Source organism: Giraffa tippelskirchi, chromosome 10 (assembly GCF_054371585.1).
Source record: "Giraffa tippelskirchi isolate mGirTip1 chromosome 10, T2T-mGirTip1v1.2.pri, whole genome shotgun sequence".
Lineage (NCBI taxonomy): Eukaryota > Metazoa > Chordata > Mammalia > Artiodactyla > Giraffidae > Giraffa > Giraffa tippelskirchi.
The window spans coordinates 121,892,902-121,907,996 of NC_137284.1; the positions used below are offsets into that span (position 1 = coordinate 121,892,902).

The 15,095-nt window shown below is 58.5% G+C and overlaps 1 protein-coding gene across 17 annotated transcripts in view; it reads left to right on the forward strand.

The window, feature by feature from the left end:
* Positions 1 to 15,095, forward strand: part of CAMK2B (calcium/calmodulin dependent protein kinase II beta) — a 92,719-nt gene that overhangs the window by 56,419 nt on the left and 21,205 nt on the right. For 15 of the 17 annotated variants that reach the window (XR_014067003.1, XM_081535270.1, XM_081535271.1 and 12 more), the window contains exons 4-10: positions 494 to 548; positions 4,544 to 4,609; positions 10,259 to 10,331; positions 13,605 to 13,707; positions 13,800 to 13,883; positions 14,588 to 14,682; positions 14,846 to 14,968. Coding sequence is in view for 16 of the 17 variants with exons in the window: in XM_081535270.1 (XP_081391396.1) it covers positions 494 to 548; positions 4,544 to 4,609; positions 10,259 to 10,331; positions 13,605 to 13,707; positions 13,800 to 13,883; positions 14,588 to 14,682; positions 14,846 to 14,968 (599 nt within the window). In the remaining variant the exon portion in view is untranslated. Of the gene's footprint in view, positions 1 to 493; positions 549 to 4,543; positions 4,610 to 10,258; positions 10,332 to 13,604; positions 13,708 to 13,799; positions 13,884 to 14,587; positions 14,683 to 14,845; positions 15,000 to 15,095 lie in introns of all 17 variants that reach the window. The other 2 variants (XM_081535262.1, XM_081535263.1) reach the window with 1 other exon arrangement.

The following is a 15,095-nucleotide window of genomic DNA, read 5'->3' on the forward strand; positions in this document are numbered from 1 at the left end:
CCCCCGGGGGTCCCTGCCACCTTAGCCTGTCCTGACAGGTTGGCAGTGGAGCCCTCCGCCCTCCTCTCCCATGAAGTCCCTCAGCAGCTCCTTTCCAGTCCTGGTGGTGTGGGCCTTTGTCCCCGCCCCGCTCCCTCCTGCTGCTCTCTGCTGCATTTGGGAGCAGGGGACCTGGCTAGGGACTGAGAGGGGACTGGGTCTCCTTCTGGCAAAGGAAAAGAAAAGATAGGAAAGACCAGACCCCTGAGGCCCTTGGATGCTGACTTGGGGTCAGTTGGCCTGTAGGGCCCATGGCTCACCCCTCAGACTCTGCCTGCAGTGCCCAGCTGGGCCCTCCCCAGCCCAAACTGTGGGAAGCCACAGGCCCTTGATGGGGTGTATGGATCCTCCTTGAAGGGCTTGTGCTGCTGGCTATGGGCCTGGATGAGTGGCTGGGCAGCGTGGGTGGGCTCCGGGCTGTTGCCCCTGCTCATGGCCTCTCCTGTTCCCACAGTGCGCCTCCATGACAGCATCTCCGAGGAAGGTTTCCACTACCTGGTCTTCGATCTGTAAGTGCCGGAGCCCAGGGACATGGGCTCTCGTCTGCTCCCAGCATTGGGCCTGGACTGGGCCCCTCGGCTTCTGCAGCCCTTGCAGACAGTCCCCTGACTCCTGGGTCACCTCGCCCCCAGCCTACCTCACTGGTTTGTTGGCTTTGCATTGGTGTATGGAATCCCCCAGGAATGGGATTGCCCAGCTGGGCCCCTTCCCAACCACCCAGAACAGGGTGTGCTGGAGGCCAGGGCAGGGGAAGGAGGGAGGCAAGGATCCCGGAGGAATGGTCTGGCCCTCGGTCTTCTGTTACCTTCCTTGGTGTTCTCATCACTGCTGCTCTGGGGCCCACGGGCTGGCATGAGTGTATGCTTGGATGCATAAGACTGCCTGTGTGTTTGTGATTGTGTGTGTGCATTCATATATGTTGATGAGCAGGCATCTGTGGTTGTGATTTGTGGGGGCATGTGCATGAGTGGGTTTCAGTGTGTGCATGTGTGTATGATTGTATGAACACATGTACACGTGTGATTTGTCGTGTGTGTGCATGTGTATGTATGTGAATGTGTGTGTGAGTTGGTATGGACATGTGGGGTGTGAACATATAGATGTGTGCATGGGTGTATGTTGGTGTCAACATGGAAGTGTGTGTGTATGATTGCCTCAAGTGTGAGTGTGCAAGTGATTTGTGGGGGAATGTACCTGTTTGCATGCATGTCCACGGGTGTGCACATTTGCATGTGTGATTTGTGGGGGTGGATGTAGATAGATGATGGATGTGTGATTCATTCAGTGTGTACATGGGTGTATATGTGTACACATGTGTGTGTGAGCCGTGCTGAGTGAGAGCATCTGGGGCCCCTGCCTCGTCTCACTTCCTGCTGGATTTAGAAGCAGTGATCTCATCACCTCACTTCCTGACAGCTCCGGCTGAACGGGGCTCTATTTAGCTGTCCTGAGTCAGTGTGACTCAGGACCCTGTGGTGGCCAGAGGTCATAGTTTGGGGTGGCTCCGTGTGGCCTCTGGGAAGCCCAGCCTGGGGGCCCTGGCCATGGGGACAGGATGTGTCTCTGAAGGGACCTCCTCCCTCAAGTGACAGCTGCCTCGGCCATGGGGTGTGGAGGCCTGAAGAATGAACCTCTGGCCTACTTGGGGTCCTCTGGTTAGGAGATGCTGGAACTGTCTCCCACAGTCCCCCATGTCCCACAAGACACCACTTCGAGACACCAGCCAGGTGACCAGGGCTGACCTGTGATACAACTGCCTGTGCTGGGCCAAGGCTGTGTCCCGAAAGTTCTGTTTCATGGACCCTGTGGAGGTGGCCAGTTTGCTGTCACCCCCATGGGTCCCCAGACCCAAAAGCTCCACCAGCTTTTTTCCAGGAAATATAGAGACCTCAGGCTGGAGGGTGGCCATGTCCAGGCCCTTGGTGTCAGACAGGAGGCTGTGTGGGATTCAGGAGCAGAAAAAGGGAGAAAATGATGTGTGTGCAGGTGCGCATGTGTGTATATGTGTGCACACCCATACAAGTGCATGCACGAGTGTGGGAGCGCCTTGACTCTCCTGGCTCAAGCAACAGGCAGGTGTGGGAAAGGCTCTGAGGGGGGCTAATGAGAGGAAACTGGCGGGTGTGTTTGGAGCAGGTGGGAGGAGGGAGGCCCTGGGCTTTGCACATCTTCCCCGCAAACCACTGTGGCCCTCAGGCCTGTTGAAACTGCCTCTCTGGGGGTATCCAGGACACTGCTGGGCCTCAGGCAGCTGTTTGGTGGGGGCAGGAGGGCCTGCATGGAGTGAGGGGCTGGAGGGAGACAGGAGGAGTGGAGGCGTGGAGATGCTGCCAAGCCCTGCCACCTCCACCCCCAGCCCCACGCAGCCCTCCTGTGCCACGCTGCAGACCCTCTGGGACTCTGTGGCCCCAGAATTGGGGAGAAGTGTCTGTCCTGAGTTGGCATCACCTTCAGGAGGCCCCTGGACCTAGGCGGCTTGGGGGGCTCTGTAGATTCGGGGACTGACAGATTTCCCCATTCTCCATGCCTCAGAATGTCACGTGGCCTTGGGGACCAGGCCCGGGGACAGAGGAAGGGGGTCCCCCAGGGGCTGTGGCTGCAGCCCAGAATTGGCCATGCTGAGCAGGGACCTGAGGAAAGGGAGAATGCTGGTTTCCAGACCACGCCCTTTCTGGCCAGCTTGAGGTGGCATCCCCCTCCACCCCACAACCAACTCCTCGCCCTGCAGCTCTGGAGAACAAGGCCCCTGATGCCCGTCAGCACAGCCGGAGCCTCCTGTGGATGTGGGGACTCAGAGGTCTTGTCCCCGGCTCTGGGCAGGGCCTCCTGGGCTGGGGGGCTCCCTGTGCCCCTGCTGCAGCCCCGGTCAGTACCCGTGGCCTTTTCCCCTCTGCCCTGTGCTTGGACTCGGGGCCTGTGGAGCCTGACCTGTGAACTGTGGGTGCAGAAAAATAAACAGTGAGTCCTCTTATTCTGAGCTTGACCTAGTACTACATCCTCCTGCTCTGCACACATACATGTGCACATGGGTACACAAGTACACAGAGACACATGAGGCTCTGCTCCCTTGGACAGTCACCTGATCTGAGCCTTGTTATTGTTCAGTTGCTCAGTCGTGTCTGACTCTTTACAACCCCATGAACTGCAGCACGCCACCCTCCTCTGTCCTCCATTGTCTCCCAGAGTTTGCTCAAATACATGTCTATTGAGTAGATGATGCTGTCTAACCATCTCATCTTCTGCCGTCCCCTTCTCCTTTTGCCTTCAGTCTTTCCATCATCAGGGTCTGATCTTTAGTCTCCTCCAATGGCGAAGTGGAACCTTAAAAATTCCTCATTACTGGGGTAGTTGGCTTCCAACAGGATTTGAGGGCCTGCATCTAGCCTCCAACAGGGGCATCCTAGCACCCACTGCATCCTCAGTTTTGTGTTTCTCTAAGAGAGAGCCTGCCCACACCAGGGCCACTGTTCAGCAGTGCCCATACCTGTGGTCACCATGAACCAGCCTGGCCCTGAGTGCTGGGCATAAAACAAGGCCAACCCAAGCCCCAACTCCCAAGAATGAATGGGAACTGAGATGCAAGTGGAGAGATCCCAGCATGTGGGGCCAGCACAGCTGGAGGGGGTGAGGAAGGAGGGTGTGTTTGCAGAGGGAGCGTCCCTTGGTGTCCCCACTGGACATGGGAGGGAGACTCTAGACCTTGCAGGGGTAGAAAAGCTCTAGATGGACCTTCTGGTGGACTTGGAGCTGGCCGAGTAGGATGAGGGGCTCGGACAGACCCAGGGATTGAGCTTTCTTGCTCCCCTGTGTATGCAACCTTGGCCTCTGCTTTTCACCTTGCTGTCCACACCCACATTCTCAGCCAGGGGATCCTGAGTGGCTGAGATCCCTGCTGGGTTCCCTGAGGCTCTCCAGGCAGTGGTTTCTGCCCTGGGCAGGGGGACCATCCTGACCTTAGAACCTGAAGGCTGCTCCCTGGCTGGGGGGCAACTGGCAAGAGAGTGTGTGGATGGAAGTCCTACTCTCTTTCTGGAGATGGGACTTTGAACACCTTGTGACCTCACCCACCGGGAAGGCCACATCCAGGCACTGTCTCTTCTGGCCCCTCCGTCCTGTGCAGGGGCCGCATCGCTGGCCTTGGGGGGTTCGAGGAGGGTAAACCAGTTTTTCTCAGGCATGGAATTAGTCACAAAGCCTGGATAACAGTGCAGAGGCCTAGTACAAACTTCTGGGCTGCCCACTCTGGGAAAGTCACTGAGATCACTGAAGCTCAGTTTTCTAAGCTTAAGGCACCAATGTCATGGAGAGGGGTGTGAAGACTAAAATGTGTCAGTCCTGAGTAACTCTGGAGATGGAGGTGCTGGAGGTGCTGGTGGTGCTGGTGATGTGGGGTTGAAGACGGTGGAGATGGTGGTGGTGATGATGAGCACGAGGTCGAGGTGACAGTGCTGGTGGTGGAGATGGTGATGGTGACGGAGGGGACCTCTCTGTGCTCTTCTCACAGGGTCACTGGTGGGGAGCTCTTTGAGGACATTGTGGCGAGAGAGTACTACAGTGAGGCGGATGCCAGGTGGGTGTAGAGCCCTCGCACGCTCCCTCCCCCCCTTCTCCTGCCCGGCCCTCCCTCACTAGGCCTTGCTCCTCCTCCTCTGGCCCCCGTCTTCTCTCGTGCACTTTGTCCCTGACGTGGTCCAGGGAGATGGTCAGCTGGGCAAGACCCCTGCTCAGAGCCCTCTGGGGAGGTCCTAGGGCCAGGGTGGGGGCGGGCAGCTCGTGTGTCCCAAGTCAGGGAGGGCCCAAGCCTGCGCGAGGGTGGAAACTGGCCCACAGACAGGCTCTCCTTGGGGTGGCTGGTGGGGGGAGAGCGGACAGAGGGTGGTGGTGGGCCTCCTCTTGCCCCCCTTGGACGTCGACCAAGGCCTTCCCCGTGGAGACTCACGGTTTCCAAATGCTTTTGCCCGAGAGACAGGCCAGGAACCCCTTTCTGTGACATGCTCCCAGGGCCACCTTGGAGGCAGAAAGGGAGGGCCGTGGGGGCCTGGGCTGGTGGGAAAGGTGCCCACTGGCCCTCCTTCAGGGCTCCCTGGGGGACAGTGAGCAGGAGACCAGGGCCTGAAGTGGGGGGTAAAGGGACGTTATCAGCCCTCACGGGGGAGTTAAAGGGGACTGACGTTTTCAGACATGCTGTCTGCAGCGAGGCTGCTAGGGAATGGCAGGGCCCCGCCCGGAAGGGTGGGCACCCCCCCCATGACCCATGCTGTTGCCCAGACACCACCCTGACCCATGACAGTTACGTCACTCCTGACAGTGCATCTCTGGGCCACTGCTGCCAGACAGCCCAGCCTGACCCCGCCGGGCTCCCAGAGAAACATGCATTTAAAAGAAAAAAATAAAAAGACTGGCAGCAGTCCTCTCTAGGCAGTGAATTTTCAGATGCTTTAAAATTTTTGAATCTTCTTTGTCTGTTTTAAAATTTGTCTTTAATGAATATATATATTCCCCTTCTAATCAACATTATTTTAACAAGTAGCTATTTGTAACTGGCTTCTGTACCCCCAGACAACCTTGCCTGTCAGTGACAGCCTGAGCCCCCTTGAGAGGGTGGGAGTGGGTTCTGGTGTCACCCAGGCCCCCACCTGGGCAGCACGAGGCCATGCACCTGGCGGGCGCTGGGTTGGGTGTTGGGGTCTATGGTGGGATGGGCCGGCCGGTCAGGGCTCTGGCTTCCGAGGGTACATGGGCACTGGCTGCTTTCCTGAGGCTCCTTGAAGAAGGGTGTTCACTTTTCATAACAGCCTGGGAACGGCTTGGGGCAGAACCCGGACGAGGAGGGCTGCCTTCCGGTTCTACCTCTGGTGCCTCCTGGGTGCCTCGGGGGTGCGGGAGGGCTTACCTTAGCTGTTCTCTTTTTCCCCCTCCTGGAGCATCCTACCGGGCTCCTTGGTCCTCAGTGCCCACCACGGGGCACGGCTTGGGGCCTGGCACCTTCCTGCACTCTTTTGGGGACGGTCTCGCTGGAGAGGGGATGTGACCCACAGTGGAGCCTCGCTTTTGGCTGGGAGGCCCCCGTGCCCCCCTCTACCCCCGCACTCCCTCCCCCACCCCACCCACATCCCCCAGTCCCCCAACACCTTGTCTTTGGATCTCCATCCTTGCCCACTCTCACCTCCTGTCCTCATCTACTCCAATGCCCCCCTTTCCGCCCCACCCCACCCTTCCAAGTCTGTAGCTCTCTCCTGCTAGTCTAGGTGGCAGAGATCTGGATCTTCCTCCCTGGGTCTCTGTTGTGGAGGCTCCTCTGGAGTTTGGGCTCCCACCGCTACAAATGCTTGGTTTCCTTAGGCTCCGCCTTGCTGGTAGCCAGACTAGGAGGAAGAGGGTGAGAGGCAGCCGCTCTTCAGGATCCCTCCCAGCTAGCCCCACTCATTAAACCCGTATGTCTGGCTGTCATTTCTCCCGGGAATCCTGGCCCCTGGAACTGTGTGTTTGATCTTTGTGTTGGTGCTTAGCCTATAGGCAGGAGGGTCTGAGAGAGTGATGTGGATGCCCACGTGGGTGGGTCGCCCATGGGCATCACCAGGAGCTCTGGCAGAAAGGGGAGGTAAAGGCTTTCACCCACTCTGGGAGGGTGTTTCCCCTGGGGATCTCTTCTCAAAGGGATCTGGGCTGTGTTGAAGCTGGAGCCCTAGACACCTGGCTGGGGTGGTGGGCGCCCCCCTAACCATGATGCAGTCTGGCTCACGTCTAGCGCACCCACCCCCTTCCAGGGCCCTGCCTGGGGCCATGGTGCTCAGAGCTGAGCATCTGATGAATTCCTGAAGTGTCACATCTCTAGAGGAAGAGGACGCAAGGCAGGAGTTGCTTTTCTGAACCCTTTTGTAACCAAGAAGGCTGGAGATTCCTTTGAAGAGAAAGTGGAATCTTTATTTTGGAGTTTGTGGGGAAAATGAGGGGTCTTTTTTTCAAACCTGGAAAAGCAGAGTTCAAATCCATTTTTAAAAAACCCTGAAAACAGTATGGTTCATGAGAGGTGCTTGGGGGTGTGTGTGTGTGAGAATGCTGGCTGACCCTGGGCGGGGGGAGGGGGAGGAGAGAGGGAGAAGGAGGAGGAGGAAGGGGAAGGGAGGGGAAGGATCATATTCCAGGTAACAGCAGAGCCCAGAACCAGGAGAATAATGTCCAGGACCAGCCAGCATCTGGAATGATGCTGGGGAACAAATCTGACCACAAAGTGACTTTCTAAACTGTTTCGTTTGAAAGGAGTCCTCATGAGGAAGATGGTATAACGTAAATGGAAGGCAGAAGGGACCTCGTGACGGGCCAGTCAGTCTCATGTTCCCCAAGGCCCTGGTCTCAGACGAGACCAGGGTGGGAGCAGGGTGAGAAGGGCACCAGGAGCGGTCTCCAAGGATCCCTGGAGGGTGGGCTGCCCAGAATGGGCTGCTCTCCAGGCACATGAGAGTCCCGTCCACCTGCTGGCTGTGGAGGCCACTTGCCCGTCGGTCCCAGAGATGCTGTGAAGAAAAGGCTTGGGAGACAGGCCAGTTCTGCCACAATGGCTGTGAGAAGGGGCATACCCTGCACAGTTTTCTCTGGGGCGGAGCATGTGGGATGGGTGGACAGGGCTGTGTCAGAGCTGTAGGGCTTGATTTCAGCAGCCGAGCTGAGTCCTGGGATGCCTGGGGAGAAATGCAGACTGGTGCTGGCTCAGCAGGTGTAGTCACCCCATCCTGGCACTAGTTTGGAGCCCTCAATCCTCAGGAGGGGACGTGGAGGAGGACAGAAGGCACAGCCCACCCACATCTGAGCCGATGTATCAATTGGTACTGCGGCAGGTGCCTCCCAGGTCCAAGAAACCTTCATGCAAGGCCAAGGATACAATGAGAAGAGAGAACTAACACGTCTCTCTGCAGTCACGGAGGCCACAGTCCAGTGCAGAGATGCACACCACCCAGAGTGCAGGGCCACCATGTGACTGCAGAGGGGGATGACGTGGGAGCCCCAACCTCACTCCACACAAAGGCAGGTCTATTACGGAGGCAGGTCTAGAGAGGAGGTCTAGAGAGCGTTCTGAGGTTGAGAGTGGAGGCAAGGTCACGAGGGTGAAGAAAGAAGATGGGATTGACTCAAAGCTAACATCAAGACTTGCAGGGGTCTCAGCAGGCCTGAGGTTGGAGCCAGGTCATTCCAGGGCTTTCAGGGAGTGGCCAGTGGCCCAGGGGACTCCAGCCTGTGGCTGTGAGGACTGCTGATGGTGTGGAGGAAGACTTGAGGTTCCACATGGATGGCAGGGTACACAGCTCAGGTGGACACCCCCAGGGGCAGAACCAGGGTCTGGTCACAGCAGCACAGGCAGGGGCTGGTTGACCTGAGGGTCCCTGAGCCCCTGGGTGGGGTGGGGTGCTGCAGTGAGCAGGTGGTCCAGGGACTCGGGGCTGAGCTCCAGGAGGATGAAGTGATGCCCTAGCACGGCTCCCCGGGGCTCAGATTCCCAGGAACTGGGAAAGCCAGCGCCCCCTGCCCCGGGGCCCCAGCTCAGTGGCCTCAACTGCAAGCGCTGGGGCTTCCTCTGGCCTCTGCCTCCACCCAGTGGCCTGTCCTGACCTCAGAGGAGCTCCAAAAACCTCACGGCTGAGCTCTGCCCACAAGGAAAGAGGCCCCAGGATGAACTTGCCCTGATGGGGCAGCCTGGAGGGGCTGAGCCCGTGTCTACAGTCACAAGAGGGCTGGTAGTGGCTGGATGTGGAGCTGGGGATACAGGGATGAGGGTGAGGACCACAAAAGACCGAGGCTAGTAGATGAGAGCGTGGTGGGAGGGACAGGAGCAGGGAGGGAGGCCCTGGGAGCAGGTGGGACAGGAGAGCTCAGGGCTTGGGGTGGGGGTGGGGTTCCCAGTCCTTAGAGGCATCTAAGGGGAGGAGCTGCTGGGGGACTGTTACCCACAGGTTTGGGCCTAGCTCCTTCTGACCCCATAAAGCTCAGGAGCCCATCATCACTAGGACTCTGAGGTCTAGGTTTCTTCAGGGTGGACACTCAGGGTTACTTTTCTAGCAGGTGGAGACCACCAGGAGGTGGTCTCCAGGTGTGGTCAGAGCTATTTGAGAACATGGGCTGGTTTCTTGTCCCTTCTCTGAGTTTGCTGTTAGGAAAACAAAGTCCCTCCCTCCAGCTGACCTTCAGTCACCTCCCCGGTCTAGCCGCGGCAGGAGTAGTCCTGCCTGTGCCTCCTTTGCCCCCACCAGAGGGGCTGGGGCCAAGACCCCAGGGATGGACTATGGCAGCCTGTGGCACACCTGTCTCTGGTGGCTGGTAATGCTGCAGGGGCACTGTGGAAACTCAGGGGTCTGTGCCTGGCTCTGGGGGCAGCTGGACACTTCCCAACCACCTAGAGGAGGCAGGTGCAGGTCACTGGGGCCGGGGGCATCTAGGTCTGGAGGCACCTGGGTCTGATGTCTAGGGCCATTACTGAAGCCCGGGTGTGGGAGGTGCCTGGGGAGAGCCTGGACTTTTCTATACAACCAGTGATGCCCCAGAAGACTTGGGCCTTCTCCCTAATCTGTAAGGAAGCCCCTGGCTCGGGGCCCTGGATAGTGCCAGCCTACCCCCAGCGACCCCAGTGCTGCTATGGAGCTGAGCTGTCTAGCACGGCAGCCAGCAGCCAGTGTGGACGTGAAGTTTATTTTGATGAAATGACACCCGCTCTCATACATGCGTGCCGGTGACTGCAGCGTTAGCACAGCCTCAGAACAGAGAGGGGCCCTGTTGCCCAGGGCATCACCCCCACACTGTGGCACTGGCCTGCCCTCTCTCCCTTGCCCTTTCACCTCTACCCTCCCCTTCCATTGTCTGGGTCTCCAGCCTGCCTTGCAGGGTGTAGACTCAGCCCTGGTCTCCCTCCCCGAGGGCACCCAGCTCAGGGCCAGGCATGGCCAGCATGAGCCTGGGGTGGAGTGCACTGGTGTCAGGCATCTTTCCTCTGTGGTCCTGGTTAGAGGGGAGGGCGTGCCTTGTGTTGACCTTTGGGGGTGAAGAGGGAGCCCCAGAGGCCCTCTCCTGGCCAGCATCTCATCTCGCATGTGGCAGGCAGCACCTTGATTCCCTGCTTCCCCCGGGCCCCCACTGGGCTGGAGACCCCACCACTCCCACACAGCACCCTTCTCCTGCACCCCGCCCACTCCTCAGAGGCCACCCGCACTAATGAGCCTGCTGTTTGCTGCAGTCACTGCATCCAGCAGATCCTGGAGGCGGTTCTCCACTGCCACCAAATGGGGGTCGTCCACAGGGACCTCAAGGTGAGTTCCCCCCCCACTCTGTGCCAGGTGTCTGTCGTCTGTACCTGCATGTCGTGTTTAAGGGGAGGCTCGGGGGTAGGGCAGTGCATCAGAAGACATGTGTGTGTGTGTGATGTTTGCATATGTGTGTTCCTGTGTGTTTTTGCGTGAAGGTGTTTGCCTATGAGAATGTGTGTGCACATGTGTGCATGTGCATTGGCACATATAAGAGTATGTGTGTGCATGTGTTTGTGTTTGAAGGTGCATGCTTGTGAGAATGTGGGTCTGTGCGCACACATGGACTTGTATGTATGTGTGAGCACGTGTACATATGCATGTGCATTTGTGCATGTGTGTGAGACTGTGTGTGTGTGCATGTGTGTTTGTATGTGTGCATGCATGCATGTGTCTGTACATATCCCTCCCAATGCCTCTAGGCTTCAGGGCTGAGAGGGGACAGTTGTCAAGAATCAGCCTAGTAGCACATGTCCATGCGGGGTCTCGCTTTCTGGGCTCCAGTTGAGATTCAGACCTGGCAGGAGGGACACAGAGAATGTACATGCCTCGGGAGCAGGGGGTGGAGGGGCCAGTTTGGTCTCTTCAAACTTCCAGTCCTTTCTACTCGCCTCTGTGGCCCTTGGCTCAGCTCTGGGCAAAGTGACCACAAATCATTTAAAACAAGGGTTGTCACCCACCACAAATCATTTAAAGCAAGGGTTGCCTCTGTGTAGTGGGAGGGGCCCTCAGGAGGAGCTGCAGCCTTCCCACCTCCCCCTTCCTCCTTCCTCCCCTTCCGCCTCCCCCTTCCCCCTCCTCTCAATCTCTCCTCCTTTCTTTGACTTCAGCTTTCTCCAAGTCTGAGTTCGGGTCAGTTTTTTCTCTTGTTGGTTTTGCAGGGGGTGGGGAGACCCCTGGGCCTGCATCCCTGCTGGTGGTGTTTGAGACCAACCTTTCCGTGGGTGCTAGGGCTGAGTGGAGTCACATCATCCTGGGGCTACCCAGAGGTGTGTGTGTGTGTGTGTTTGTGTGTGTGTGTATGTGAGCTGATTTTGTGGAGCTGCTCTTGGGGGGATGCAGGAGCAGGCCTGGGACCCTCCCTGTGCCCTCATGTGTCCCCGCTCCCACTCTGCATGTGCTGTGTGGTCCCCTGTTCTCTCATGGGTCTGCCCAGCCTCCCCCCCCTTGACTGCCTGTCCTGTGGGTGCCCCTCTGTCTCTGTGTCTTGTCTGCATGGGCCTCACTCAGGGGCCTCTGGGAGGAGGGGCCGCAGGGAAGAGGGCACGCATCCCTCCTTCATCTTGGACCTCACGATACATAACAAACCTGGAGCCCAGAGCTCCGAAGTGTAGATGGTTGCTCTCCCCAGCCCACGTGTGACCTGAGGGCATACAGAATCCTTGCTGAGAAAAAGAAAAAGGGGTTAGGACGAGTTGGTCTCCTGTCTCCCACTAGGTGTTAGGGGGAGCAGGCTGTCCCTCCTCCTCTAGAAGGGCTTCTGTCATCTTGGCTGAGACAGACCTCCAGAAGCAGTGCTGTGGTGGGTTTCCTCTCAGCCAAGATGTGGAGGGTGGAGAGAGCAGAGGGGCTTGGTGCCATCTTGGTGGCTGTGAGGGAGCCAGGGTGGAGCCTGTGGGTGGGAACATCCCCATGCAACCCAGCTGGGTCCCCTCCCTCTCCTCCCAGGGAGGAGCCTTCTTGCCCAGCTCTTCCCAGGTTCCCTTAGCTCCTTCTTCCCAGAGAGGCATTCTAAGTCGCTTCAGTCACGTCTGACTCTGTGCGACCCCATGGACTGTAGCCTACCAGGCTCCTCTGTCCATGGGATTCTCCAGGCAAGAATACTGGAGTGGGTTGCCATTTCGTCCTCCAGGGGATCTTCCCGACCCAGGGATCGAACCCACGTCTCTTATGTCTCCTACATTGGTAGGCGGGTTCTTTACCCCTAGCGCCACCTGGGAAGCCAAAGAATGCTGGTTTATTTCCTTGGGGTGGGGGGAATCTGATCCGTAGAAGCTGGGTCAAGCCCCCAGCTGCAGCCCCTGACCCATAGTATTTCAGGCTTCTTTTTTTATAAAAACAATTTTTTAAAACTTGAAGTATAGTTGATTTGCAATGTTATGTCTATTTCAGACTTCTTGGTGTGGGGTTTGTGGGGAGGTAGGGGTCCCCCTGCCCCACTCACACTGGCAAAATCAAGGTGTTCAGAGGCCTCTTGGCTGTGCTGGGCAGACAGGGCTGAGTATCCCTAGCACATGTCACCTGGAGTGACGAAGCTTATTCGCCAGCTGTGTGGGGCCCAGAGAAGCTCTGGTTTCTGCCTCATGGGCTGGCATGCTTCATCTGTGCTACATGATTCATCCTCACACCCCTGGTGTCCAAGCAGGGTTAACTCAGTTGGGTTGGCAGCATTTGTCTTTCTTGGTGGCACTAAGGTGGGCGGCATGGCGTCAGCAGACCGTCCTGTCGGGAGGGTGTCCTGGTGAGGGGGCTGAGGGCCCGGAGAGCCCCTGGCAGCCAAGGATGAGGAAGTCCAGCGGCTTTGAGCTCTAAGCGCTGCCCTCTGGGAGGTGGCGAGGCCGGTGGGACAGGCTGGGATGGAGGAGCCTAGCAAGCAGGACACAGTGTACAGGGAACTCTTCGGGCCTTCGGGGCCAAGTGTTCCCAGCACAGGGCAGCAGCCTCCTTGGCACCCCAGTAGGACAGGGATGAATACCCTTTCTTCTGGCATGAGCAAGCGCGCTGCTCCCCAAGACCAGGAGGTCGGCACGGGACCCTCCCCTCCTGTGGGCAGCCAGCCCAGGGCTGGTGGGACTTGGATGTCCTACACTGCTCAGGCCACGGGGGCCCTTGGTTGTTCCTCCTTGCCCTTTGAGAGTCTCTGTCCTGCAGGAAGTGTCTGAACCTTCCAGAAACTGCTCTCACTGTGCAGCCAGCCTTTGTAGGGGGAGGGAAGCCCCCCTACAGCCGGGGTCTGGGCTCCACACGGCCTGCTGGGGCGTGCAGGGTGTGCTGTTTTGGTCCCAGTGCCCCGAGTTTCCAAGCTTGCGCTTTGAGAACCAGCTTCTCTCAGCTCTCAGGCTCATGTTCCTGCCCCTGGCGAGTGGGGGACAGAGACAGACTGTGGGGTGCAGGCTCTGGAGTGCACTCAAGCCAAAGGTGTCAGCCATGCCGGGGGGACACCCATGTGGCCAGGGGACCTGTGTGCCCCCACCTGCCAAGGGGTATTCTGTCCCCTTCTCTCCGGTGACACCCCTGGGTGTAAACCCCACACCCTTGGGCTGCTCACCTTCCCCACAGCCCGAGAACCTGCTCCTGGCCAGCAAGTGCAAAGGGGCTGCGGTGAAGCTGGCGGACTTTGGCCTGGCCATTGAGGTGCAGGGAGACCAGCAGGCGTGGTTTGGTGAGTACCTGGCCAGCCGGCTGGCCAGGGGACAGGGCGGGGGTGTCGGCCGCCCCTGTGTTCCTTCACACCACCTTTTCCCCTCGTGGTAGGGTTTGCTGGCACGCCGGGCTACCTGTCTCCAGAGGTCCTGCGCAAGGAGGCGTACGGCAAGCCGGTGGACATCTGGGCGTGCGGTGAGGCTGGTGTGCTGGGCGAGGTGGGGCTGCCCCCATAAGCACTGCACCAGACCCACACCTGGCTGCCCCCAACTGGGAGCACCCTCCCCACCCAGACCGGAATTACTAACACAACCCTGGCTGTTGCCGAGAAGCCCACCACCCCATTGGCTGCCCTGCGCTCGGCAGAGCAGTCTGGAGAAGGGGCAGCAAGTGCCCAGATGGTAGATGGATACTGGAGGGGCAGGGGCTGTGTGGACCACCCTGGCAGGGCTGCCTCCTTGCCAGGGGTGTCTCCCCCACAATCAGTGCAGTGGAGGGGGCTGTTCTTGGGCCTCCCCTGTGAAGTAGGGTGTGGGGGCAGAGGAGCTGTTTATGCTATTCTGCAAACATGAGGGTCTCCAAAAAGGGACACTGATTGACGCTGGCTGTGGGAATGGAGAGGAGGGGGTGCTTGAGAACCCTAGTGTCCTCATGGGACTTGCTGGCTTTGGGCAGCGACCCCCACCCTAGCCGATGCTGAGAAACTAGCTGAGGTTCCTGTAGCTGTTAAGAACCATAGCTGGGCATCTGACTCCTATCCTGGGATCACATGCCAAACACCCCGTGGCAGCATGAGACTGGTGTGTGGCTGCACTGGTGGGCTCCGCTGGGCTGCTGGGCTGCTGGGCGTGGGCAGTGAGGGCAGCAGCATGAGGCCCTGGGCTCTTGGCTCTCCCCAGGGGTGATCCTGTACATCTTGCTGGTGGGCTACCCACCTTTCTGGGACGAGGACCAGCACAAGCTGTACCAGCAGATCAAGGCCGGGGCCTATGATGTGAGTGCCAGGATCCCCAATCCCTCCCCATCTGGGGGAGGCAGGCTGGAAGAGGCAGGGTGTGGGGTGACACCCCTGTTTTCAGATGAAGCCCTTTGGAGAATTCTGTCTCCTGTCTGGGGAGGGGGCTTCAGGCTCCCCTGTGCCTGGTTTTCCTTTCTAGTTCCCGTCCCCTGAGTGGGACACGGTCACTCCCGAAGCCAAAAACCTCATCAACCAGATGTTGACCATCAACCCCGCCAAGCGCATCACGGCACACGAGGCGCTGAAGCACCCGTGGGTCTGCGTAAGTCATACTAGCCCCAGACCACCCCCTAGCATGTTGACCTTGGGCCTTCTCCTCAAATCCAATGGGTTGGTCCCGTGGTTTCCTGAGGGCTATGTGGCTTGGGACGTGCTGGTGATTTAAAGGC